Below are 27,325 nucleotides of genomic sequence, written 5' to 3' on the forward strand. Positions count from 1 at the left end.
AGGAGGTCAGCTCTGTGAGTCCAGGCCTCCTCGAGGGTGGCTATGCGGTGCTGAGTCCACAGCCGGCTGCAGCAGGGGGAGGCAAGTGGCCCCTTCCCCTTCCATCTGGAGCGGAGGGGACAGATCCAACACGCATCACAACCCTGAGTGAGGTGTCTGACCCCGGGCATTAATGTCTGCAAGAGAGACACCCAAACGCATGGAACACGGGCAAATACACAATCCGAAACACACACACACACATCATCATACCTCACACAACCACACATCTCATCACACACCAGGCACGCCAGCAGCCTTTCATGTGCTCACACTGTCCATGTACACACACACACACACACACACACACATGCACAGGTACCACCTCCTGCACACAGCGATTGTCCTCCACCCCGCGGCTGGTGCAGATTAGAGGCTGCGCGGTGCGGCTGTGAAGCAGCATATGGAAGCAGGACCGTCGGAGCAGCGCTATGCACACCAGGTGTGAAATGGGCTGTTTAATTAAGTGCTGATGTTGTTCTAATGCAGGCCGGGAGGTTGGAGGAGGAGGAGATGATCTGAGTGTGTGGGTGGGGGTGAAGAACAGTCTGCCACTGTGTGGGTGTGGGAGTGTTTGTGTGTGGTTTGCCGCTTGTGTGTGTGTGTGTGTGTGTGTGTGTGTGTGTGTGTGTGTGTGTTACACTCAGCAGACATCCTCCCTCATAACACAGGCTAGCTTGGGCAGCCATGTGAGAGTGAGAGAGAGGGAGAGGGAGTCTCGCCTAATGGAGGAGCCGACAGAGAGCAGGCTTCCACATTAATCATACAGGCGCAGTCACCAGCAGTCCTCCCTCCCTCCCTCACTTCACATCCCTCTCTCACTCCTTCTGTCTTATCTCCTCCTCACTCTGTTCCTTTTCTCATCAACAGACGCCAGGCGGCGGAAGCCTATGTGGTGTGGGTGTGTGATGTGTGTGTATCTCTGGTCTACGTTGGTTAGCCATGCTCCAATTAGGACCCTAAAAAGACTCCTGGGCTGCGAGAAACAGCTTGGCCACTTGGCCAGAGTGATGTGGGCAACGTGATCATCTAGTGGACTCCTTCTGTGAATTGTACACTACACGGAATAGATTTAAATGGCATTTGCATTTTCCAGAATGACACCACCGGGAGGAGGATGCACACGTGTCATCACACGTTATCAAGCTTCCATCTGCCACTGGGGTGACTCCAGACTTCCCAGCCATTTTAGTCGCAGTCTCTTTAAAAGTTGTAATTGAACATGGTCTTGTGTGTAAGTGTGGTGATATGAAATCCCCGTCCTCACCACTCCACCCTGACGCATCACAGCGCTTTCAGAGGCCGATCCTAACCCCACCCCCCCGGTCTTTAACTTGCTGTAACTGCTGTAAACGCGAGTATAAAATATGGATGGCCGTCTGACAGATCCGAGGCTCGGGCGGCTGGAGATTGGAAACGGGAGGGTGAGGGGTGGAACAGAAGAAAGGGAACGCAGGAAGATGAGCGGGGAGAGCGGGATGCTGAGATGATGAGCAGAACAGATAAGTGCCTGGAGGTGTAGGAGATGATGATGATGACGACGTCATCAGTGGGGCAGGATGAGGACGTCAGTGCATCTGGAGGAGAACGAAGGAGTGGCACAAGACAGAGAGAGAGAGAGAGACAAGAGAGTCGCTCTCACTCCTCACCTGCCGGCGTTCCTGCTGCTGCTGAATTATTCAGCATGTCCTGCTTCCCTCCCCACCTACTGCTCCACACACACTCACACATGCACACGTACACACGCCCACAGATTTGTTCCAGGCGAGGGTTAAGCTCCTCAGTCGTGCGGCCGTATGCCACAGCTCTGGGCTCTTTGTCTGTAGTTAACGCTTTCACTGCCGACCAGCCTTCTGTTCGCAGCTTTGCATTTAGTGTGTGTGTGTGTGTGTGTGTGTGTGTGTGTGTGTGTATGTGTCCTCCTTCATTGTCCTCCTATGATTCCAGTTGGCTAAATGTGTGTTTGCACACATTGCTATGATGTCTCTGCATGTACAGTACGTCCCGGAGGAGGTGTGATGATCCTGCCAACAATTTACCATGTTTGATGAGTGTTTGTGTGCGTGCATTTTTTTTTAGTAAACACAACAATCACGTGTACCTTTCAGCCTCTGCATAGGAGCATGTTTCACCTGTGCCTAACCAGGGCAGAGTAGGCCTTTGTGTGTGTGTGTGTGTGTGTGTGTGTGTGTGTGTGTGTGTGTGTGTGTGTGTGTGTGTGTGTGTGTGTGTGCGCGCGAGTTGCATGAGTTAAGCCATAGTAGAACTATGCAGTTGTCATGTTCATGCAAGTAGTGTTTGTGTGTGCGTGCTTCGTAGGTGTGTTGTGTTTTGCCTTAAATGGCTTTCTGTACTGTGTGTGTGTGTGTGTGTGTGTGTGTGTATGTGTGCCTGTAAAGGGCAGATTTTGTGCTGATGGATTCTGCTTTGATAAGAGTGTGTAGACTGTGGTGTGTGTGTGTGTGTGTGTGTGTGTGTGTGTGTGTGTGTATATATAAAAGTGGCAGATTGATGTGCTGATATGAGGATCTGTAGCTGCCCTGTATTTATTAGAGAGAGTGAGATTTCAGATTTGAGGCCCGAGCTGTGTTCACACCCCTCTCACACCCGCACACACACAATGTTTAGCATTGAAGAGCCTTTATACGACATCCCTTATGTGATCTTTTTCCCAGCCTTGTTCCTCTCTCTCTATCTATTTATCTATCTATCGCTCGCTCGCTCTGTGGTGGGCGCCGCTGGCGTTGAGTGAATGCAGGGTGCCACCAAGGCGGCTGTATTAACAGGCAGCGCTCCACTGAGTGAGTATTGATTGGCTGAGTCGTGCAGGGGAGAGTAATGGCCCTCTTTCATGGGATTAGGCCACTAATTGCTGTTGTGCAGACAAGACACGCTTCCACATGTCTAACCTCACGTCACACCTCCTCCACAAATCTCCCCTCCACTCCGTTTTGCCCTGCCGTCGATTTGCGGTTTTTAGAAAAGAATTTTTTTTCCTTCCTCTCCTGCCCTCTCGATCCCCGCAGCAAGTAAAGGGTCACGTGATGCTCGTCAATGTGCCATTCTCGTCACCCTGAGGCAGACATGAGATACGGGGGAATGGGTCAGCTGGCCTTGTGGTTTCCAGTCAGTTCTTGGGGGGATAATGGTGCTGGTGGATGTACAGGCCTTTGTTCCATTTTTAGGCCTGTGAACCGAGGAGAGAGCTACAGGTTTCTCACCTAATAGATCTTCAATGACGTCATTTATTTCCTCCGCAGCAACGGAGTAATTATTACATCCAGCGGGCCAGCGCGCTCCACCTTTCCTCCTCACCTTGCTTACATTGTGCGATCATTCTCTTAAAAGCTTTTCCTCCTAAAGGTCAATGCATCTTTGGGGTGCAGAAGACTGCTCATTTGGGTAGGAGAGGTGGAAGAAAAAGCACCTTAGAGCTTTTAATACCTGAGCAGCGGGTTGCAGGATGCCCCCTGACACGCAAATTTCAGTTCCAGCGCTTTATGCCACGTCTGCCGATTTAAATGAAGCTCTCTCGTGTGCAGCAGCAATCCGAGGGCTTTGTCTCGAAAAACCCAACTCTTGTTGTGCAAACCCGATCGATATGTGTATTCCTCTGTTAATTAGCCAGGGCATGTTGAGATTAGAACAGAACAAATCTTCATTAAAACAACAAAGTTGTTGTACAGAATAATGTGTAAATGACCACTTTGCACATAAAATGCCACACAAAGCCCATCTGAACACTCCTTTCTGTTGGTTCTCATCATTGTCTTTAAGCCTGATACTAAGAGGGGAATTTATTTATTTATTCTGTATCAATGCAACCTTTTGACTTAATCTTTCAGAAGTTTAAATTCTCTGTCTAGTATACCATCTGTATCTCGGTCACACGAACATGTACAAGTTCATCGATGCCCATGAATAAGGTAATGGGCCGTTCCATTTTTTTTAATAGTAGTTCATATTGCAGCTCTGTGTGGCGCTAGGCAGACAATCATTTTTCCTCCCACTGATGGATGGGATCTTATGCCCCCGCGTCAGTCGATCTGTTGACCTTGTGGGCTGTAGGTGAGAATGTTTGGGTGAGAGGGCAGAGTGTTGTGGCGCATTCTAGATAAAAATGGTGTGTGTGTGTGTGTGTGTGTGTGTGTGTGTGTGTGTGTGTGTGTGTGAGAGTGTTGAGGGTGGTTTAAAAATCCATTCCACGGGAGGATGTCAGCACCTTTTAGCTTGTTGCTGCTGAGTCAGTCAGGCATGGCTGAAATCTGCATTTAACGCAGTGTGAGTGAGGCTTAGTGGTGTACAAGCCCCCTTTACACCCACCAAGCTCGGCGCTGCACCCTGTTCACTGACAGCCAGCGCTGGGCAGCCGGGTGTGTGCAGAGGAATGAAGGTGTTAGTGGTTTATAATTCACAAGTTTACATGTGGGGGGGTTAAGGGTGGAAGCTGGTCCAAGGGTCCCCCAGGAACAGGGTGTGAGCATCAAATCCATCTTGTTTGTTACAATTAAGATCTGCCTCAGCTCTTTGATGATTGGCGTCTCTTTTTGAAGCTGGATGAACGACAAAAAGGTGTTGAGTAAAGAGTCACAGAGTGAAGGTTCCCCTCTAGAGTAATAGTCAAAAACAGCAGCTGCCTTTGTGCGAAACAAGGTAGGTCTTTTATTTATTTTTTTAGATTACTTTAGCCTCATTACAAAATATAGTATTTTTTACCACCTACCGGTAATGCTTCTTTTCTGAAAGACTATGAATATGTTTGTTATATTCATAGCACTATGGTAAATGTCCAGTTCTTATTGGAGTAAAATAAAAGTATTTTGTGAGTGTGTTGTAATACACTGTGTTCAGTTGGCCGTATAGAAATATTAGCAGCAGTGATGGCGGCCAGCTGACTCGTCCTTGTGTGGAATTCAGTACCCGATGTGGGTGTTGGAACTGAACTGTGGGTTTTTTTGTTTTTGTCAAAGCATTCCTGTGGGGTTCAGGACCTGGACCTCTGCTAGTTTGGCAGTAAATTCTCTACAGCTAGGATGTTCGTGTGTTTCCTGGGAAGATGGACTGTTGTTCTAAATAAAAGCTTGTGTGGCCGTGCATTTTTTTAATGCAGCATGTGTAAGGTCTCCCTTTTTATTGCTTTAAAGCATGTTTCCATGCTCATCAGTGGTTACAATGTAAACACAACAATGCAAACTTGTCCGATTGATTAGTATTTAAAGTGTATTAAAGTGAGATTCATATCATTTATTCAAAATGCAGTCTTTTTGATGACATTAGAGATCAGTGGATGGTTGAAGGGACCCTGACCAAGTTTGTGTGTGTGTTTATGAGCAGGTGCTGTAACAGTAATGCCGTAATGAGTATAGCATCTTCATTCATTCAGCGTTGTAGGGAGAGAAAGAGTAAAGACCGGCAATTCATAAGCAGCGTCAGAGCTGAATGATCGGCTGGTCATATGACCTGCCTGTGACCCCACCCTGCAGGTGTCACCATCGCTCTTTCCATCCACTTGTCCCGCTCAACCATATATGTGTGTGTGTGTGTGCTATAGCAGTGACTGGCACAGCCCTGCTCCTCCCAGTCCCTGCCACAGTGTAATGGCTGCCCAGGGCCATCCATCTGTGTGCATGCCGGTGTGTGTGAGAGACACTGTTTGGTGATGCTGCATGTGTTTATTGACCCTCACAGTAAAAGCACTTTCTGCATTTCCTGTTTCGTCTGTGGCTACTGGTTAATGCAGCTGTAGTGTTTACAGTGAGTCTGGATCTGCTGATTTGTATCGTCTGTATTACTCCATGTTTTAAGAGAGTTGGTGATGTCTATTACATTATACGTTGGACAAGGTAAAAAAAAAAAATCTGTAAATTGAAGCACAGCACACTGTACACACAAAGAAATGTGTTTTCTGCATTTGAGAGGTGGCCAGGGAGCAGTGTGTGGGGACGGTGCCTTGCTCAGTGGCACCTTGGCGGCTCAGGAATTGAACCGACAACCTTTCGATTACGGTTTCACTCCCTTACCTACTAGGCCACCACTGCCCGTTTTTTTTTTTTCCCACATTACATCTTTTTTGTGAACTGCTTTTAATTTATACAAATGGTGGTACAGCGTTTTAATACTCATAATTTTCTAACATTGTATTATTTACAATATTTGTACCAACAATTTATGTCAACATGTTGACAAAGTTAAATTAACATTTATAGGACTCTATTACAAATTGGTCCTGTTTCTCTTTTACTGTACATTGATCTCATTAAATAAACATTGTTTGATAAATGTCATTATGTTTTAAAACAGTTGTCATGATTTGTATTTTTGATTAGTAATTGGTCAATTTTTTGGGGTTTATTTCCATCTCCTCCAGGCTCCTCCATCAGTAGTGAGTCCTCCCCCGTCTCATCCCCAGCCACCAATCACAGCTCCCCAGTGAGCACGCCCAAACGGGGCCCAATGGGGCCAGTGATAGTGCCTCCAGGGGGCCACAATGTTCCCAGCACTCCACCTGTGGTCACCATCGCCCCAACTAAGACGGTCAACGGGCTGTGGAGGAGCGAGAGTCGGCAGGTAAAAGCAGTGAGTCCCCTGGCTAATATCACTCTATACTTCCCTCCCTCTATCACCCCACCCCCTCTGTCTTTCATCACTCTCTTGCTCATTTTCCTGCACAAAGGAAGTCTGATGTCTTTTTACACCCCTAAAGGAGTTAACTGGTCCCTCAGAGCCTTAGCTGCAGAAGGAGCACACACACACACAGCTCTCACTCTAGGGGATTAGCAGATTTTACAGCTTTCCTGTGGACCTGTGGCATGGCAGAATATATGTGACATATGTACACCACGTAGCTCAGTACCCCCTCCTCTCAGACACGCATACTTGCGCACACACACACACACCCCTGCTTACCGCATTAAACAATGCCAGCTGCCACCAGGCCACAGAGGTGACAGCCTCAACGGCAAGAAACATCTGTGCTCTGCTCTTCTCCCCCCCCATCCTTTTCTCTTCTTTTCCCCGCCTAGAGCAGTCAAGTGCACCCCTGCCCCCGCGCCTCTCTCTTCCACTCCCATCATTTTTTCCTCTTCCTCTCTCTATCTCTCCTCCTCCTCCTCCTCTCCCTCTCTGTGATGGACGCTCGCTTTGATGAGGGATAAGGGATTATGGCCATCCTCTAATCCTTCTCTTATCTTCACCCGCTGGTTAATGGCGGCAGAAGCAGCAGCTCACGCCGGAACATTCTGGCCCGTTTCCCTGGAGACCCTCACAGCCTGGGCGGCCGCCATTAGCTGGGAAGTCGGGGTAGAGGAGTGAGGGGCTGGTTATGAGGGAGAGGATGCTGGGGGAAGTCACAAAACGACACCGAATGAGCACCGTCCCTGACATCCCCCCCGCTTTGGCCTGCATTGACCCCCATGCCCCCTCACATTAGCCCTGTGCTTTAGAGGAGAGCAAAGGTCGCCCAGCCGCCTGCTGGGCAGGGGAAGCCTGTCTTAATCACAGCCTGTCTGAACCATATTCCCACCCTCTCCTCCGAAATGGCTGTCCCTGCACACTGGTTATAATATACCATGCTGAACAATATAAAAGAACCTGTAGATCCGTAGGAATGTTCTAGACCACTGGCCTTCTTAAGAGTCCTGGTCCCTGATTGGGTGCAAGTTAGGGTAAGATGCTGGGGGCTTGCTCCAATGGGCAGTTTATTGGGACTTCCCAGCAACGGGCACACAGCGAGGGGAGCGCCACTGTGTCTCTACATCCTGACCGGGTGACGGCTGGAACCCTGAAGCTGCCCACAACTGCCCCCAAAAGTCCCTTCGCTTCACAAACAAAGAGCGCTCTGTCTGCTCTACCACAGTCCAAATCGTGTGCGGGGGGAGACTTAACGTTTGAGTAAGATTTCAGCCCCCTTCCCCACTTAGCTGTCAATTCAATTAGTCTCCTAAGCTGTGGCTTTACTGCCCTGGCTGATGCTCGGTGCACTGACCCTGGGGTGGGAAGGGGGCTTAGCTTGCATAAGCACGCAGAGCGGGGGCCAAGGGCCAGCCAACTAAAGAGGACACCCCCACCACCACCACCACGCACTCCAGCCCCTCCCCCCGCGCTCCTCTCCTCCTCAGCATTGATATGCAGAGGCTGCCTGCGCTCTCATCTGTGGCTCAGCTATCCACTGCCTAATTTACTGTGAACAGCTTCAGTGTGTGTGTGTGTGTGTGTGTGTTTGTAGGGGAAAGGATTTTAATGTACTTTAGGCATCTCTCTCGCTCTTTCTCGTTAGAAGCAGGTCAGTGGCAATGTTTTGCTTTTAATGGCAGCAGTCGCCGTGTAGCAGCAGTCGCTGCAGCCTGTAATTGCATTTTAATTGGCAATTTGAATTCATCACTTCATCTGGGAAGCGCAAACGAGAGGCCCGCCGACACACGGAGTCTCCCAACCTCGGGGTGGGGTGGGGGGGACTTGAGTGTGCATTCGGCTCCTTGAGTGTTTACCCCTTCCCTCTGAAAAGCTGCGACGCTTTCAGGCACACGGGTCAGTGAAAGGTGAGGGGCGAAGTCGTCGGCCCATTTTCAACAAGATCTCAGGGCTGGGCTCTGCCTCATTAGAGGAACCACTCGGTTCTTCACAACCACGGAGCAGCATGGTTTTTGTAGCGTTTTACCTCTGTGCTAAATCCAAAGCACTTAATGGTGGAGACAAAGCATCTCTCGCTCTCTCTCGCTCTCTGTGAGAAGAGGAGGAGGAGGAGGACCTCGGACAAAAGACAACAAAAGGATATGCAGGCTGCATTAGACAGGGCCGTGCAAGCTTCGGGCACAACAGGCTCCTCTTTCATTTTTAATGTGCGCTGGCCCCACCGTGCACCTGCCGGCCCCCGGGACACAGCAACAGCCCTGCAGCGAGTGTGACGTACCAACCACACCGCCCCAGCCACGGCAGAGGGCGCTCGTGCGCTCACGGAACAGCGGGGGGATGCTGTTAATGCCACAGTTCTCTGATCGGCGTTTGTTCGTGTTTATAACCTCGCAGGATTGTTGTGCAGAGCCTTTGTTCTCTTCCCAGCTGAGGTTTGATGGGCTCTTGTCTTATTGGATGAAATTAAAAAACAATCAGTGCCTCACATTTTGACGAACGCGTTGTATGGTGTAATAATTGAATCACACAGTAGCCCACATACAGGAGGGGAAAAAACATAAAATCGAATTTTTGTCATTTTAAACATATGTTGTAAATAGAAGCTGACGGCCAGTCATTTCACAGCCGAGCCGGAATCGGCCAAGAGGCAGTCGTCAGAAGCGGCCATCAGGGGCCGCGCGGCCATAAAACAGCGGCGGGGCCCTGTTGATTTACGGCGATATTATCGGCGAGGCAGAGCGAGCGCTCCTTCAGTCCGGCTAATATGTCTTTATGGGTTTCTGCAGGCCCGGGGAAGCAGTGGCTGAATGTCAGGAGCCGTGCCACAAATAAAGAAAAACAGGGGCTGCTAATGGCTTAATGCCCTTCAGATGGGCAGCACTCTCAGGTCGATATGGGGAGAGATGGAGATTAAAAGGGTCGGGGGGGGAGGGGGCAGCTGAAGCTAAGGAGTCAGGGCAATGTGTGCGTCGGGTCTCACCAGCGCCTCTCTCTGACTGTGACTTCTTTTGACACATCAGAACCTCTTTTCTGCTTCGGTGCACATTTAGGGTCTAACCTGCGCACTGCCCCTACCCCCCGCCACTGCCAGTGCTCACAAAGCCCATTCAAGGCTTGGGGAGGGGCTACATGTTGGCTGGGGCCACCTTATTACCCAGTGAAGCACATTAAAAAGCAAGAAAGAGTGGAAAACTGAAAGCTGAGTCAGAGACTGAAACATTAGTGACATTTAATATTGCATCCTTTGGTGGTGAGCGTGGACGGGTCAGCGCCTGGGACAGAAACACAGAGGTAATGGTCCACTAAATGGACTTTCTTTATCACTACGGTGCACGAGAAGGAGGGTTCAATCTGACAATCATCCAGCCTCCAGCTTTTCCCTGGAAACTAAGGTTCATTCGGGAGGCTGTGTTAGCCCATCTCACACACACAGCCTCTGTTGACAGTTCAGCTTCTGGCTCTCGTGCTCTTATTCAAGCTTTCTTTCCTTCCCTCTTCTCATTTAGTAATGAAGACAAACATGAAGGGTTCCTCAGTGAGAGGGGTGAAGTTACACTCTGGAAAGTGCAAGACGGGAAGCTCTAATTAGAGCATAATGAGAGTTGGGGGGCGCAGAGAGGAATTTGAGTGTTTTAGTCCATATAACAGTTTAAGTATCTGATAACCCACCTTTTTGACACCTGTTCCCCACCGTTCAAATATGAATCGCTCTTCAGCATCAGGATGAAAGTGATGACTCTCCTTCTTTTCTGCTGTAAGATGCTGAGACCTCAGCTTTCCTTCCTCCTCCAAGAATTGCAATTTGATATTTTTTGCCCTGGAAGGGAGAAAGAGATGGCCATTACCTCGCATTTTCTAGGTGGAATTTATTTTTTGTTTGTCTTGTGTATGAGACTGGTCTGTGTCCGAGAAAATCACTAATGTTGCAGTGCTTTTTGTCAGAATAGCTAGTTGAATAGCATTTGTTTCGATAGAGTGAGACAGACTGTTGAAAGCAAAAGAAAGCTCCTCCGTGTATCCCAGGGCTCTGCTCTGTATGTGTGTGGACAAGCGTGTCGGTCACTAGGCTCTGGGGACAATGAAACATCCTGAATATTCTCTCCCCGTCTCTCTCTCTCCATCAGACTGATTCAGGTCCCCGGGGCTCCAGCAGAGACCGTCTGACCGCCGAGAACGCCCTGCCGCAGGAGAAGGGGGGTCCCTCTGTCCCAGCACACCTCATTGGGAACCCGTACGCATTTGGCCTGACCCCTGGATCCATCATGCCGGACTCCCGCTTTCAGCCCCTCAAGTGAGTGCCCTTCACAGCCCAGTCATTAGCTTTTACATTTACATTTACAGCATTTATCAGACGCCCTTATCCAGAGCGACTTACAATCAGTATTAACAGGGACAGTCTCCCTGGAGCAACTTAAGGTTAAGTGTCTTGCTCAGGGACACAATGGTAGTAAGCGGGATTTGAACCCGGGTCTTCTGGTTCACAGGCGAGTGTCTTACCCACTAGGCTACTACCACCCACAGCAAGAAAAAAAAAAAGCAACAAGCTCATACTGCCTGAAAATGTTAAAAATCTGTATTATATTCTTCAAAGATGCACCAAATTGCATGATAGATTTAAAGAAACATTTTAGTGCTGTGTGCTTTAAAGCTAAACACTAACTTATTTCCATCTCAGGCCTGACTGTAAAACTGCAATCTCCTCACTTCATTTCTCTAAACAGCCTCCCCAGGCAGATACCCCACACGCTTCCCCCTGCTGGTGTCCCAGAGGAGTACCTGCGGGGCTTCCGGCCGTATGCCACCCCGGAGGACCTGCGCATGCCTTCTCTGCCTCTGGGGTTGGATCCCGCCACAGCCGCAGCCGCTGCAGCCTACTACCACCCTGGATACCTGCCTCACCCGTCCTTCTCCCCATACAGGTCAGCCAAATACCATAGAATACAGGACAAAGAATACAAGACCAAAAACAGAGTTAAACCAGTGGCACGCAAACACTTATAAAATATATACTACACATACACACACACGCACACAAAACAGTGGATGTGGATCAAATATCACTGAAAGAATTTTTAATAAGATCACACATGACTTTTAAGTACATTTTAATTTGATTTTGGTAGAATATTATTCGTGAGCTACTGTGGTAAAACCTGTGTCTTATTGTGCTTAGCCACACATAATAAGCATCCACGTAATGGTTTTAATGAAGGAATGAAGAAAAGTCTCGTCTTTCTCTCTCTCTATCTCTCTCTCACACACACAGATATAAGTTGTCTCGCAGGAACAGAGATGTTTTCATTAGCACATAAATGGGCACTAATGTTCTGCCGAAGTGAGGGAAATGACAGAGAGTAATAGACGCATGAGGAAGTGAGTGAGACTGACATCTTTCTCTCTCTCTCTCTCTCTCTCTTGCACACACAGGATGGATGATCCATTCTGTCTGTCTGCACTGAGGTCTCCATTCTACCCTTTGCCAGGAGGGGGAGCTTTGCCCCCATTGCACCCGTCAGCAGTCCATATGCACCTGCCCGGGGTGCGTTACCCAGGTGACCTATCCCATCCCTCCCTGTCTGGCCTGCAGTCTGAGCGTCTAACTGAGAGGTACACAAACACGGGCACCAGAAGGGTTCTAGGATTCACTCTGGGTACATTCTGCAATCATAACTGTTTTTGTTTCTGTTTCTCTCTTCCTCTGCTGCTATTCTATTTTTCCACAGGCTCCAGATGGAGGACGAGCTACGCCAGAGAGAGAGGGAGCGTGAGAGGGAACGAGAGAAAGAGAGGGAGAGAGAGAGAGAGGCTGAACGGGAGAAAGAGCGGGAGAGGGAGCGGGAGAGGGAACGAGAGAAGGAGCGCGAGCGGGAGAGGGAACGGGAACGAGAGAGGGAGAGGGAGAGGGAGAAGGAGAGAGAGCGAGAGAGGGAGAAGGAGAGAGCTGCCAGGGAGAAGGAGCTCCAGATGTCCAAGGGCATTGAGAGCCACTACCTGGCTGAGCTGCATGCCCTCCGAGGGCAAGTGGAGGACCGAGCCAAGCCAGGAGAGAGGCTCACCCCCAACAGATCCGGTATGCAGCTGCAACGATCCACCCGTTCACTGTTACCGTTACCAAAACCCCATTATGCTTTACCACTTTTTACCACAGGTATTGCATTTAAAGGAAACATGAAAGTGATTGTCATTGTGAAACACTGCAGCACAGCTCACCACGAAATGTGTCCTCTGCATTTAACCAATCACCTTGATGGGCAGCCATGACATGCGGCCGGGGGGCAGTGTGTGGGGACGGTACTTTGCTCAGTGGCACCTCAGTGGCACCTTGGCAATTATGGGTCCACTTTCTTACCCGCTAGGCCACCACTGCCCTTTGTTTGGTTTAGATTTAGATCAAACAAAGAATTACTGTATTGGACCGAATTATGTTTCTTTTTTTTTCTTTTTCAACAATACTGACACAGATTATCAACCCTTGCAGATAAAACCAAAGAGCCTGTACTGCCCATCCCAAAACCCATCCAGCATGGCCTCCACCAGTCTTTGGGCCCTGTCTCCAATGCTGTGCCCAGCCTGGTACCCTCTCACCCATTGTACCTTGGTCCACCGGGAGGTCCTGGCCCTGGGGTCCTATCAGGTCCTATGTTGCTGCAGCGTACCAATGAGGAAGAGCGCTGGCTGGCCCGGCAGAGAAAACTACGGCAAGAGAAGGAGGATCGGCAGTACCAGGTGTCTGAGTTCAGGCAGCAGGTCCTGGAGCAGCATCTAGATCTCGGTCGGCCAGGAGAGGGAGCCGATCTACGGATAGAGGGCCACAGGTAAGCAGGGATGACATCCATCAGTCCATCTAGATGCTACATTGCTTTTATTGATGCAGAAAAAAAAATTGTTAAAAAGAGTCTGCTGTAAAGTTCACGCTAAAGAAAGTTTGTCTAAGAATAGTCTTCTCAAGCAAATGAGTGAAAAAGTCTTTTAAAAAATAAATAAATAAAAAGCTGTGTTGTCTCTGTGACTGGACTCATTGGAGTCTGAAGCTCTGACACACTCTGATATTTCTTCATGTCACTTGTCACAGTGACACTTACACGTCCGGTCTGCTGTCTCCGCCACTCACGCTTCCATGTCATGTTGCCCAGACGGGTAGAAGCAGACTTTGTGTCAGAGAATAAATGCTTCATCTCTATTGTAGTGCTTTAAAAACTGCCCTTGTGTATCTGCGAGGTGGACAGCAGGAGAATTCAAATTTAGGCCTATGATGCTGTGTGCATTTATTTATTTGCTACACGTTCTCGCCAAGGTCCTAATTGTCACCCCCTCATCAAGAGGAAAGGAGCAGTTTGCCTCTGTTAGCTGCTAATCCCCAGAAGCTTGTTCAAAGCTGCTTTGCTGCGTGTGTGTAACTGTAGGCGGTTGGCCCCGGCCCGGCCGTGCATTAGGGGGTCAGGGCTAATGAGAGGCTTTAATGGCAGGCGTGTTGTGCTGTGGAGAGGCGGCACTGTCCTTAATCCTGCCAGATAATTGCTTGCCGTCCTTCTCTCTCAGCCCCGCTGGCCCACTGATCTCAGGTGAGATAATCTTGTTGGAGGGAGACGGAGTGGGATTGAATGGTTTGTCAGGCAAAAAGAGATGGGCGTTTCAGAGGAGCAGGGTTCTTTTTAGGTGTGGAATAATCTTGGCCAACATGTGAAGTTTGTTCGAATCATGCTGAATCACAGAAGACCCAGTGTAAAACAAACAATCTTGTCCGCTTTATAAAATAATGTAACAAATTGTGAATCATGAAAACAAATTAGCACTTATTGATTTATGTTATGTACCTAAAAAGAAGAACAGCTTCTGTACAGACTTATGCATATCCATGTGTTAGAAGGATGATCATTCTGTTGCTTCTTCCATATTCACAGATCTGTGACAAACCATCACGATGCAGCCAGTAGCAGGGACGGTCGTGACCTCCACCTCGGCGCACCCCCACCTCTCATCTCCCCCAAACCCCAGCAACGTGAGCACATTCCGCCGCCTCCACCCACCACTCTCTGGAACCCAGCGTCTCTCATTGAGACTCCATCATTGGACTCCCGGCGAAGCAGCATTCACGACCCTCCTTCCGGCCTGTCTGCTCACTATGACCTCAGCCGTCTTCCCTCCAGCTCTGCAAACAGCAGTGGCAAATCTGACCGGCTCTTTCCCCCAGAGAAGCTTGATGAAGGTGCCAGAGGCAGGAAAGAGATCCTGGACAGGTTCCCAACTCTCCGGCCGCCGCCACCGGGAGCTTTCCCGGAGCATGGCGCCTTCCTGGCAGAGCTGGAGAAGTCCACGCAAAGCTTCCTTAACCAGCAGAGGGCCTCGCTGAGCCTCAGCTCCCAGAACGGGGACCTGAGCAGCTCACTAAAGCACGGAGGGCCCTTTAAAGGTCTCCTGCAGGGGCCGCCACCTCCTCGGCTGGGGCCTGAACCCGTTTTGATCTATGATGAATTCCTCCAGCAGCACCGCAGGCCAATCAGCAAGCTGGACCTGGAGGAGAAGAGGAAGCGAGAGGCCAGGGAGAAAGGTGAGGAAAACAAAGGTGTTTTGTTTAGTTGCTCTAGCTGTCAAATATTGGGTCACAGCTAATGAAATTGAGCCTTACGGGTCCCTGCTGTGCTTCTCTGCAGGTTATTACTACGAGCTGGACGACTCGTATGATGAGAGTGATGAGGAGGAGGTGCGAGCCCACCTCAGAAGAGTGGCAGAGCAGCCCCCACTCAAATTGGATGAATCAACAGAGGTATTGTAACGTTCCACCAGTATTTTGTATTAACTTCCTTAATTCGATTAAAAATCCTACATAGTTCCTTTTTCATGTTCAGTGGGTTTCATTTCTTGTTCTGTGTGCCTGGTAGAAAGTGGAGTTCCTCTGCACAGTCGGGCTGACAACCGTCTCACGGCGTGACGATCTGATGGAGCAGAAACGCAGGAAGAGGAGGAGGATGCTGAGGGAGCGAAGCCCCTCCCCGCCCTCAGTGCAGAGCAAACGGGCCCCGCCCCCTCTGCCCCCACTCAGTACGCGCTTCACCCCGGAGGAGATGGACAACGCCCCCGAGCTGGAGGACAAGAAACGCTTCCTCACCATGTTCAGCCTGTCACATGTCACTGTACAGCAGCGGAGAGGTGCGTAATCACACAGAACACACATCACACAGATTACATGCATCATGATCATGATAATACTGTATAGTCCTCATTTAACATCCTGTGGCTGTCTGATCAGTGTGTTGGTGGAACACAAATCACAATCTGTAACGCCGGAGTGCTGTAGCGTGTTGATGATAAAATATCAGAAATGTTGGTGGAACAATTATACAAATTCTGACCCACACCTTTAACACTTAATGCAAAGCATCTGCTTCATGATTTAGTGTTCTCTTCTCACAAATATACACATTCACTCACTCTCTTTGTACTCGGTGCTTATCCTCCTAATACACAAAAGGATTTTTTGCATGGATGCTGTAGGTGGCTGAATCCCACTCTCACTGTGTGTTTGTGGAGTCAGTGGGATGTTAACGATGTGGGTGACAGCCTCCCATTTTCTTCTCTCGATGCACTCCTTGTACAAAAGGTTGAATCGTCTAACTCAGCTCAAGGCGAAGGAGATGCCTTTATTTTATTTCATTTATCTCCCCCCCTCTCTCCCTCTATCATCTCACAGACAGTGAACGTGTGCTGGAGCTGCTTCAGGCCATCAGACAGAAAAGTGTGACCTTGGACACAATCAGACACAACACTCATCCACTGTGCAAGAGCCCATCAGCCTACCCGTCTGGTGAGAAATCTCAACACTGGCACTCGCAAACACTTACAATCACACCAGAATGCATTACAAACGTTTCGTATCCATAGTCTTAGAACACACACTCACTATAAGCTCAGTAAAGGCCCTGAGGCCTGTCGGCAGTTTGATTGAGTGTGTGTCGGCAACAGCAGCAGCAGCAGCTCCAGCTGTTCCCTGTGTGAAAGTTCTCTCTGTTTTGGCCGTTTCTCACTGGGAGGGTTCATTAGTCCATCGACCTGCTGCAGTGTTAACTCGCACATTAAACAGCTTCAGTAACATGGTCCTACGTGTAATCATAGAACATAACTGCATTATTGCAATCTGTGTCAAATGTATGAACAGTGAGCTTTTAAATTAGCTAAAACATGAGATGGTAATTAAAAATATAAATTATTATATCGTTTGTTTACAGGGAGCAATAGACAGTTTATATATATATACACACACACACCTGGTTATTGGTGTGTGTTATTGATGGTGCGATGTATGTCTGTGTATCAGACTCTGCCACAGTCCAGCCCCACGCCGAATCAGATGAGCCTCCCAGCCCCACTCCTTCTGCACCAAGACCCCCACTCCCACCTGAGCCCATCAGCATCCCAGAACAACCTAAGAGCTCAGCAGAGCCCCTGCGACCAAAGGACCCCAGTCTGCCCACCTCACTGCCGGACAAGGCCAGACTCAGTGACTGCTCCACCACCAGGAAGCCCTCCAGCCTGCTGAACAGCATGAGGCCTCCCCTACAGGCCAAGGAGGATCCTGCCAGTCTCAACGGCAGAACCAAACCCTGGGAGAGCTTCACCGCTGAGGAGTTCGCCCAACAGTTCCATGAGTCTGTGCTGCAGTCTACCCAGAAGGCTCTGCAGAAGAGCAAAGGTATCCTACCTTCTCTACATGGAGCTAACAAATCAGTGGGGGAAAATGTTATTCAGCAGCTAAACTGTAAAAGATTTCCAGGCCTACGTCAGATCTTTAATTAGCTTAGTTTAAAACTATGTAAACGTGTAGCACATAGTCTGTAGTCTGTTCTGTTATTATTATGAATTGAATTAATTTATATTTAAGAGACTAGTATCATGTGAATATTTTAAGCCAGTTCCCCGGCTTAACTAAAAGATTTCATTAAGATTCCGCCCCATTGTTGCTCCTTTTGTTTCTAAATATTTTAATTTCTCCACCAGGGGGAGTTGCTGTCATTTCAGAGCCCAAGCACACGCTGGACTCTTCAGTGCACTACAACATTCCAGAGCTCCAGAGTATACCTGGGCGCTCCTCCTCACTACCCCAGCATCTTCATTCTAACCCACAGTCCAACGGCCAGCACTGCCCCCTCCCACCGCGCCGCAGTCTACCCAGAGCACGTGATGAGCTGTCGCCTGAGGAGGACTCAGAGGACGAAGAGTATGATTATGAAGAAGAGTCACCTGGACCTCGGTGGCAGGGGATAGAAGCAATCTTTGAAGCCTATCATGAATATATTGAAGGTTAGTGTTGGCCTGGGCAGTACTAAATAATGACAAGTTATATGGATGAATCATGTTAGTAGCCTAGTGGGTAACACACTCGCCTATGAACCAGAAGACCCAGGTTACTATCCCACTTACTACCATTGTGTCCCTGATTAAGACCATTACATCTCCAACCTCACACACAACATACATACACACACACACACACACTGTTCTCTGTGACCTTAACAAACCCATTTTCTAAATGGCGGACCTGCTGTCTCTCCCATCTCTGTCTCTCCAGAACAAAGCATCGAAAGACAGGTCCTGCAGAACCACTGTAGGAGGCTGGAAGCAAATCATTACAATCTAAGTCTGACCGCAGAGCAGCTCTCGCATACCATGGGAGTAAGTGCATCTTTGAATAATATTTTATATATTTTATATAGTAATATTGAAAGAGTAAATAGGCACAGATTGGTTGGTTTTCATTAGGAGTGAAATAGAAACTAATGTGCAGCAGAAGTAGAGAAGGCAGAGTAATAATGCTCGGCAGAGAGAAGGAACAGACCCAAGAGGAAGTAACCGACACTCACATACATCTATCTCTCACAGGAACTAATGGCGCAGAAGCAGAAGCTCGCTGCAGAGAGGGAGAAGATGCAGGCAGAGTTGGAGCACTTCAGGAAGTGTCTCTCCTTGCCTCAGTCACACTGGTCCAGGTCACATTTCAAGGGCTACCCACCCAGGTGACATGGCCCCAGGCCCACACCTCCCAAACACCAACCCTTACTGCTCCTAGAACTGCTGCCCCAAAACCGCACTCCTGCCCCCAGCCATCTCACCCAGAGCGAGAGGTAGAGTGAGATAGCAAACCCAAGGGAAGCTGGAGGAAGTTGGCCTGTGAATGTGCCACGTGTGGGGGGCTGGGTGTCACTTGCCAACGACCTGGGTGGAGTTGCGGGTGCGAATAGCCTAGTTGGAGCGGTTGGCTGGGACACTGAACAGGAACACACTGTTTTGGACAATAGCTTTCACTGGTGCTATCCTGAACCCCAACAACTCCAAAAAAAAAAAAACGCAGGCGTCCGGCACTGCTGGACCCGCCTTCAAGAGTGAAACTGTTCCAAAACAGAGGCCCAGTCCCAGCATCTGCCCCAAACTGCCTTCCATGTCTTCTGTCAGCACTGCTGCTGTGGGACACGACCCCCCCCCTTCACCCCCTACCCCGCCCCCTGCCATCAAAATGAGCTTTCAACTGGAAATGCACTTATAAATGGGAAAAAAAAAACAATGATGAAGAACTACCTGGAGGTACTGTGTTATAGCAAAGGAACTCTTTTCAAATTAGGGAAAGAACTTACAAAAATTGTAATGCACATTTTTTGGAAAGAATAAAGGAAAATGTTTTATTTCAAAGTTAAAAAGAGAATAAAAATTTTAAAAATGGGGCTTCAGCCTTATATTGTAAATAATATTAAAACAAAAAAGAATTTTGTATCTTTTTATTACTTTACTCATTGTTCTTTGAGAAAGAATAGCCTGCCATTTTTTTTATAGGTTCATGTTTTTTTTTTGTTTTTTTTTTTGCAAAACTCCTTGCTTTTAGTGTGTTTGTACTGCTGCTGGTCAGGATGAGAACATTTTTGAGGAGGGTTTTAATTCATGCCCTGTCAGGAACATCCGCCCTCGCCCCCACCGCCCCCCTGCATACCTAAAACTAGAGATCAGCATGCTCTCCCTTCATTTTGTAGCGGCACTGTGATGGGTTCATGGTGTCCTCCATCCTGCTGTTTATTCACCCTCTTTGTGGGTGGGGTGCCTGTGCTGCACCTCTCTGTTTGTATGTGTGTCCTTACCATGTCAAACCGAAGTCCTGGCACTCTACCCTGACTTTGAAAGAAATTTTCGTGTTAAGTGAGGCACAGAATTGCTGTAATTGGTCTATTTAAAGGTGGCTTTTCCTTTAACTACCCCCCAACCACACCCTTCTTTACAATAAATGTGCCAAAATGCCCTGCTGACAGATGATCATATTTCTCCTGCTAGAATAATTCTCAAGCTTCCGTGTACAAATTGATCTCTTTCAGTGGGGACACACTGCAATGCCAGACACCCTCTTTCCTTATTTTCCTTTTTTTTCTTGAAAGGGCTGTTTATACAGGGATTAAGCTTTGGTCGTGATGGACACATGCTGTCCAGACGGAGATTAATTCTGGTTCAGAAATCCTGAACAACTTGTCAAATCCTTTTCTTCTTTTTTTTCTTTTTATTTACTTTGCCATTGCCTGCAATATTACTTTTAAGGGTCTTAATTTGCCAATCTTTTCTTTTTCCTCACAGTCTCATGAGTAGGAAGACTGACCGAATTGTCCACTAAATTGTTCCATGTTTTTGTTTCATGTTTTTTTTTTATGTCATATTGCCCTTAATGAGTGCCAGAAACAGCAACAAAAAAGGTCCTGTCATGAATTATTTAGTACTGTATGCTTCTGAAAAACTGTTCTCTGTTAAGCAAGAAATATTGTCTTATTTCTGCCCCAAAATATCATTTGGATGCAAAAGCCCAACGCAAAGTAATTATATGAAGTGTTTATGCATGTAGCCACCGTGAATTCACCTGCCCTTTGAACAAAGTCTACTTTATCGTCCACCCAGATATGTGGTACTGGAGTATACGAGGTCATAGTCAAGCACTCGACCCTTTCACTGACCCCATATGAAAAATGACTTCATTCGTTTTTAGAAAAGGCAAGGGATCCCGTCCCGTCTTGGTCCAGCCCCTTCACTTGACCCCAGAGGTACAGCGGGGAGGAGGTACCGTGTTTACAGACCCGAGGCTGGCCCTAACATCCACTGTCCTGACAGCCTTTTTTTTTTTTTTTCTGGGTGGAGAAAACACCCGTTTCTCACAGGCGCACATGCAATAGCCCCACAGAGGATGTCTAGATGCTGTGAAATCATGTTTTTAAAATGTAATTGTTTGAATTCATTCATGGTAATGTAATATATTATTTGTTGAATGTAGTAATTAGGTATTTATGAATATATTGCTGTAATTTCAGACAAAAAAAATAAAATATTTCAAAATGCACTTCATGTTTCTTGAGCACTGCCATGTTGCCATAAATCATCTCTCATCACTTTCTGTAATTGCATAGTCATGTTAACCAGGGATGTGGCTGATGGAGCCCATCACCGTGTGCATGGCACCAGCCCGCCGCAGGCCACACACTAACACAGACAATTCACCAACTGACTGTGGGAGGAAAACTCTGCACACACAATTCAGTCAAACTTTAACCTCAAATGCCATGTCACCAACCAATGGCCTTAAATCCACAGCGTCACCAATGACCCTAAATCAGTCACATTTATTAGTGAATCTGATTAAGGCTAAAGCATGCTGAGGCCTAGCTTTAAGAACGTTGAATTATTTTTCCATTAAAAATGACTTCAGTTTTGTACGTTCTCAGGACAATTTTAATGAAACATTTACTGATCTTAAACATTACTTGAAAACGTTAAAATTAAAGAGTACATAATATTGCCATTGATAAAATTACATACATGTAGTCACGGAACACATTATTCAGTAAATCTTCAAAAATAATTTTATGAATCACAATTTTACATGGAATATTCATCAGTGCTCCAGATTTCACATCCTTTCTATTTACATGCACAATCATGCACAGACGTTTCCATTGTTTTTTACGCACTCAAAGTGGCAGCAGCGAGACAGAGTCTCTCACGAGCGGCCGTCTCGGAGCGGTCAAGTCTCTGTGACCTCTGTGAGGGGTCAGTAATCCTGGGACTTGCCAGATCCGGGCTGCAGGTTGGAGCGGAGCTTGTACATGTACTTCAGGGAGTCCAGGAGGAAGGTGCGGGTTGTGTTGATCTCCATCAGTGTGAGGTTATCCAGCTGGATATGAAGGAGAACTGGATATGAACGTGTTCATAATGCTACAGTCTGAATTTGTCCGACACCATTTCATGCATCTCAATTCCACTTAATCTACTGTAAGTAGGACATGATAGAAAGGGCACTCTCCCTTTTCAGAACTGAGCAGTTCCCAGTTCCATTTGTCAAAAAGGAGTGGACAAAAAAGGGCATCATTACAGCACACCTACCAACCACATGACTAGAAAATTAATTCTAAAAAGAAACAACTTCAAATCCAAGCAATGCCTTCTCAGTTTCACCTTGGCATGTGCCTCCTGCTGAGTGATGAAGCTGTCTGCAGACAGGCGTAGTTTTGCAATGCGCGTGTCCCAGATGTCCTTCACTAGAGTCCGGATTTCATCAGCTTTAGGGATGTTGTCTGCAGCACTACAAAACCACATCACAAAAACTGACCAACAACACCGGGTAAAAAAACACAAAGAGCATTTTCCAAGAAAGCACAAATATTACATTTAAAATCAGTACACAAATCCCACTGTACACTACAGAATTTACATGCGTTTGACATTTCAGTGATGGAAATATCATTTTGTGGTATTACTTTTAAAAATCTCATTGCATGTTCAGCTCCAAAAAAATAGTTTTAGAGTTGGCCTAGGATGTAAATTTAAACAGTTGTTCTAAGACCACGAAATACATAAATTTTTCTTTTTATTAGCCTTCATAGGCGACTCTTTCCCCCCCAGAGTTCAACTTTTGAGTCACTGTTGCTATGATAAAAGTGTACAACTACTAAAACAATAATCCCAATCAAACTGTTTTATACAGTGTGACGGAAATGACAGTAACAAGCAAGAGACCGGACATAAATTGTCAGAAAATGTCTGGATTAAGGACAAAGCAAACCTATTATATAATAAAATGAGTTATATTATGTAATATTAATCATTTATGTTCCTCTTGATGTGACATAAAAAACATTGCATTTTTTCTTGCATGGACACAAAATACAACCCAAATTCCAATGAAGTTGGGACGTTGTTGCAAACGCAAATAAAGACCAAATACAATGATTTGCAAATTATTTTCAACCTAAATTCAATTGAATAGAAACCTTGTCTTGGTAGAGTAATGTTCAAACTAATAAACATTATTGTGTTTTTTGCTAATCTTCACTCGCTTTGAATCTGCAAAACATTCCAAAAAAGCTGGGAAAGGAACAGCAAAAGACTGGAAAAGTTGCAGAATGATAAAAAAAAACAGCCGTTCTGAACGTTCCGCAGGCAAAATGCTGATAAATGCTCTACATGAAAATGTCGTTTGCCATGATGAGGCGAGGTTCACCGCTTCATTGGAATCGGGGTTGCATGCAACAAATGTCTTCATCTACGCTGAAACAAAGAGAAATATTATTCTAGCGCTCACTGGTTTAGGAGGAGTTTGGTAAGCTCCATGTAGTGGGGACTCGGTATTGGAGTAAACGTGTCTTCTTTCCTCTCCAGCTCTCGGATTTCCTCCAGTTTGTCTATTAGAGAAAGGAAAGGACTTGGTGAAGAATTCTCAGCTTGGTGTGAAAGCGACACCGAAGCTGGCCGTCAACTCACCCGCGTCCATCCACTCCGGAGGAACAATTCTGCATTTCTGTCTCTGTTTCAGATTCAGTGCCAGCCAGACGGGCACCGACACTGGCAGGCCGGGATTAAAGGGACCCAGGTCCCCCTATCAAGGCACCATTTCACACACAAACAGACACACACAGGATCAGAGACACACACAAACAGACAGACACAGACACAGGATCAGAGACACACACAAACAGACAGACACACACACACACAGACACAGGATCAGAGACACACACAGACAGACAGACAGACACACACAGACACAGGATCAGAGACACACACAGACAGACAGACAGACACACACAGACACAGGATCAGAGACACACACAGGATCAGAGACACACACAAACAGACAGACACACACACACACACACAGGATCAGAGACACACACAAACAGACAGACACACACAGACAGACAGACAGACAGACAGACACACACACAGACACAGGATCAGAGACACACACAGACAGACAGACAGACAGACAGACAGACACACACAGACACAGGATCAGAGACACACACAGACAGACAGACAGACACACACAGACACAGGATCAGAGACACACACAGACACAGGATCAGAGACACACACAAACAGACAGACACAGACACAGGATCAGAGACACACACAAACAGACAGACACACACACAGACACAGGATCAGAGACACACACACACACACATACATACGCACAGACAGACAGACATACACGCGGACACAGGAACAGACCCAGACAGACACATATAAAAGAATTGAGTAAAGTAATAAAATCACATTAAAAGTGATTTTTAAAAAGAAATAGTCGTGTGTTGAGAGGACGCGCGCTGGGCTTGTTCGCGCTAACTCACCCCTATGAGATAGACTTTATCGAGGCTGAAATTCGGTATAATCTTCACCGTCTCCTTTTCGGCCAGGAACTCCACCTCAGACGGATCCATTTCTCACCGAAAGTAAAGCGATTTACGAAGCCGGCGCCACGGCGGAGAGATGATTCCCGCGCAGTATTCAGATAAATTAACCACTTCCGGGTAAAGGCGGAAATGTCGCGTCTCACGCGAAGTATAGCCACTAGGTGGCGGCCTGCGTGGCTTATTCTTTCAAATTGAATGACAACAATACCAACAGTTAATTTAATGAAGACAATTACACAGGGTTTTGTAAATCTCAGAAAAAAGTTTATTTTACATTCAGTCAATCCAAGTTACAAAAAGCGTTCATCTTTCAAGGTTTGTTTGTACGTTACACTTATTATACAATCTGTTTGATTAGCAAAAGAAAGTTAACATCTCTCTGAACACAGACTACTTCACACTCAAACATGAAACCAGGAAAACATTCTTAAAATAGAGACTTATATATTAAGACTTGAACAATTCAAATTAGAAAGCACCCATTCCACGTTTAATTTATTATTCTGCGGGACATAAAAGAATAAAGAAAATCATTGACTTAACAGCATTTGCTCAGTCAGGCTAGTGTAACCAGAATTCATAAGCATTTTACATAAAATTCAGCAGGAAGATAAGCTGAAAACTGTCAACGTGCCCTCGAATGTGCACATTACAATATGCATATTAGAATAGTCTGGAAACTTTATGACACATGGGGTCAGGGCAGCTCAGTGACTCCAGCTTTCATGAAGGACAAAGTATCCTGCCTGGACTTCCTCTATGAGCACATCTTGCATCCCCCTTTTGGCATCGATGGCTTGAATCTGAGGGAACGTAGGGCAAACTCTAACAAAGGTGTAGAACTGACTTATTGATTTCAGGATTCGTCCAGTCATTCCTGAGGTCATCCAGATGGTTGTCGAAGTCAATCAGGCTCTCATAGGATCTATTTTCTAAAAGGGCTGATGTAATTTTCTGAGCTTCTGACCAGTCCTCAAAGTAGTCTCTAAAAGACAAAATAATGTGCACATATCAAAGTCAACACTTTCATATTCTAGTCAACCTAACAAGCATATGACAATACTTAGATTCCATTCCTGCCCAATTCAAACTCTACATAGATCCATCATTCAAAGTGATTGTATATGAAATTTGCATAAATCCCAGGATGTGAACATTCTAATTGTAATCATTCAGATCTTTTTTTTCCCCCAGATACTGACAGTACAAACTTCTGTCAACTGTCTGGGGAATGAGTCCCCAGACAGTTGACATATGTAACCGGTGTCATGAGTCAAAGAAAGTTCACTGACTTCCCAACGAACCGGCAGCCACAAATACAAATGTATTCAAACGTCTAGTTAAGAAATCTTATGTCCTCTTATAGGCGTACAGGAAAATACTATTTCCACCATTGTGCTTCATTATTCTTACATTTACAGCATTTATCAGACGACCTTATCCAGAGTGACTTACAATCATTAGTTACAGGGACAGTCCCCCCCTGGAGTAATTTAGGGTTAAGTGTCTTGCTTAGGGACACAATGGTAGTAAGTGGGGTTTGAATTTGAGTCTTCTGGTTCAAATGAGAGTGTGTTACCCACTAGGCTACTACCACCTCCACCAATAAATCCTCAGGCACCACTGATGAGACCAGAACAATTTTTTGACCTTCTTAATGAAAACCATAAATAGATAGCACAACTTACACATTAGAATCCCGGCACTTCCACTTGTTTTCATGATGATCAAAGACGCTGAGGATTGGTTCAAAGCAGCCCATAGTGAATCGGCTGTTGTCCACCTATAAAACACAGCGCATTGTTGAGCCCAGTCTCCCATTAGTGTCAGCCATCGATTTGACGCTCATATTCACCATAATCATTGCAGCCTCGCTGAAGTTTTCAGAAATCCTGGCAGCTACTTTTTCAGCAACTTGGTTGGGTCTATTAAAAAAATAAAATAAATAATAACACCAGAACAACCTTAACATTAAAAAATGTTTAACGTGATGTTACCAACTGCAAATTACCTTGCGTCCTTGATCCGCTCATTGGCCTGGTAATACCCAGCAATCACATATCTGTTCTCTTTACACCATGTGTCAATCTGAAAGAAAAAATAAAATAAAACATTAATAATTAGAATAATTATAAAGACACACACATATTTATATATATTTCCTTACCAGTGTCAAAGCTACCTCCAACATTGGTGCCAAAGCCAGAGTTCCGTGGAAAAGAGGCACGCAGTCAACACACAGGACAGGGACATGGTGGCTGTCCCGCTTCTTGTCCTTCTGCCTCTCGGCCACCAGCAGCCCGTTGACGGCGCAGTGCGGGTATTTGGCGGCGTGCAGCAGCATTTTGCAGTACGCCTGGGTTGTCAGTTTGACCGGCATGGTTTCTGGCGAGCGCAGAGCCGTTCGCGGACCTCGCCGGGCGGTAGAGTCGATCCCGCGGGCTGCCGCCACCTTCCAGCTAACTGGTGGATTTCATAGCCGCCTTGGTAACCGCTTAGCCGCTTCACGGAGACAACGTGCTCGCTCCACGGACGACCGACTATCATCCACGGTCGTTCTATCGCGTTAAATAGCCAAATGCAGGGGGCTTTAAAACTTCCCTTTCCCCCTGAATTTTCACGCCGTTAACATTCACCGGTACCGTAAAGCATTTTAGCTCTCATAAAAAAAGGCATTATAAGGGACGGCGCTACCGCCATTAAGGCTCCACGGCCAACGTCATAACGTATATTATATCGGACTGTTTGCGCCGTAATGGCGGAGGCAGAACATTTGTTTCCACTACTACGTCACTGTCGTAAAGTAAAAGTCACATTTCCTTAAACTCAAACCAAATACAACGAAAGTTATCACACAGGCTAGTTACACGTCCATGTTATATCCATTTATTTTCACTGAAGTCTAAATAGGTCGCTGTTGGTTTTGAATGACCTTTTCCATTTTGATACCA

At 46.8% G+C, this 27,325-nt stretch overlaps 3 protein-coding genes across 9 annotated transcripts in view; 1 reads left to right on the plus strand and 2 right to left on the minus strand.

Moving 5' to 3' along the window:
- gse1b (Gse1 coiled-coil protein b) overlaps positions 1–21,022 on the plus strand; it is a 116,020-nt gene extending 94,998 nt beyond the window's left edge. For 6 of the 7 annotated variants that reach the window (XM_028956069.1, XM_028956075.1, XM_028956071.1 and 3 more), the window contains exons 3-16: positions 6,407–6,615; positions 10,794–10,960; positions 11,391–11,588; positions 12,097–12,276; positions 12,393–12,739; positions 13,148–13,484; positions 14,571–15,217; positions 15,321–15,433; positions 15,549–15,816; positions 16,358–16,471; positions 16,982–17,356; positions 17,662–17,964; positions 18,233–18,336; positions 18,544–21,022. In XM_028956069.1, coding sequence (XP_028811902.1) covers positions 6,407–6,615; positions 10,794–10,960; positions 11,391–11,588; positions 12,097–12,276; positions 12,393–12,739; positions 13,148–13,484; positions 14,571–15,217; positions 15,321–15,433; positions 15,549–15,816; positions 16,358–16,471; positions 16,982–17,356; positions 17,662–17,964; positions 18,233–18,336; positions 18,544–18,681 — 3,500 coding nt within the window. In that variant the 3' untranslated portion in view covers positions 18,682–21,022. The remainder of the gene's footprint in view (positions 1–6,406; positions 6,616–10,793; positions 10,961–11,390; positions 11,589–12,096; positions 12,277–12,392; positions 12,740–13,147; positions 13,485–14,570; positions 15,218–15,320; positions 15,434–15,548; positions 15,817–16,357; positions 16,472–16,981; positions 17,357–17,661; positions 17,965–18,232; positions 18,337–18,543) is intronic. The other variant, XM_028956070.1, reaches the window with a different exon arrangement.
- Positions 21,023–21,586: 564 nt separating this feature from the next.
- On the minus strand, positions 21,587–24,472 carry gins2 (GINS complex subunit 2). Its single transcript, XM_028956971.1, has 5 exons — positions 24,312–24,472; positions 23,440–23,554; positions 23,261–23,360; positions 22,135–22,261; positions 21,587–21,853 (listed from the first exon to the last, which is right to left on the minus strand). The coding sequence occupies exons 1-5, from the start codon at positions 24,399–24,401 to the stop codon at positions 21,731–21,733; spliced, it is 555 nt and encodes a 184-aa protein (XP_028812804.1). The 5' UTR covers positions 24,402–24,472; the 3' UTR covers positions 21,587–21,730.
- A 144-nt stretch (positions 24,473–24,616) lies between these two features.
- Positions 24,617–27,291, minus strand: emc8 (ER membrane protein complex subunit 8). Its single transcript, XM_028956281.1, has 5 exons — positions 26,542–27,291; positions 26,386–26,462; positions 26,230–26,299; positions 26,063–26,157; positions 24,617–25,359 (listed from the first exon to the last, which is right to left on the minus strand). The coding sequence occupies exons 1-5, from the start codon at positions 26,752–26,754 to the stop codon at positions 25,200–25,202; spliced, it is 615 nt and encodes a 204-aa protein (XP_028812114.1). The 5' UTR covers positions 26,755–27,291; the 3' UTR covers positions 24,617–25,199.
- Between the last annotated feature and the right edge of the window lie 34 nt (positions 27,292–27,325).

The sequence above is a fragment of the Denticeps clupeoides genome, chromosome 16 (assembly GCF_900700375.1).
Source record: "Denticeps clupeoides chromosome 16, fDenClu1.1, whole genome shotgun sequence".
NCBI classification, from domain to species: Eukaryota; Metazoa; Chordata; class Actinopteri; order Clupeiformes; family Denticipitidae; genus Denticeps; species Denticeps clupeoides.

Coding starts and splice junctions, on each gene's coding strand:
- emc8 (XM_028956281.1), bottom strand. CDS start 26,754: ATGCCGGTCAAACTGACAACCCAGGCGTACTGCAAAATGCTGCTGCAC. Junction 26,463..26,541: donor TGGAGGTAGCTTTGACACTG/GTAAGGAAATAT, acceptor TTTTTCTTTCAG/ATTGACACATGGTGTAAAGA. Junction 25,360..26,062: donor AAGTGCCGGGATTCTAATGT/GTAAGTTGTGCT, acceptor TTTGTCTTTTAG/AGACTACTTTGAGGACTGGT.
- gins2 (XM_028956971.1), bottom strand. CDS start 24,401: ATGGATCCGTCTGAGGTGGAGTTCCTGGCCGAAAAGGAGACGGTGAAG. Junction 23,361..23,439: donor TCCGGAGTGGATGGACGCGG/GTGAGTTGACGG, acceptor TTTCTCTAATAG/ACAAACTGGAGGAAATCCGA. Junction 21,854..22,134: donor AGCAGGAGGCACATGCCAAG/GTGAAACTGAGA, acceptor CTTCATATCCAG/CTGGATAACCTCACACTGAT.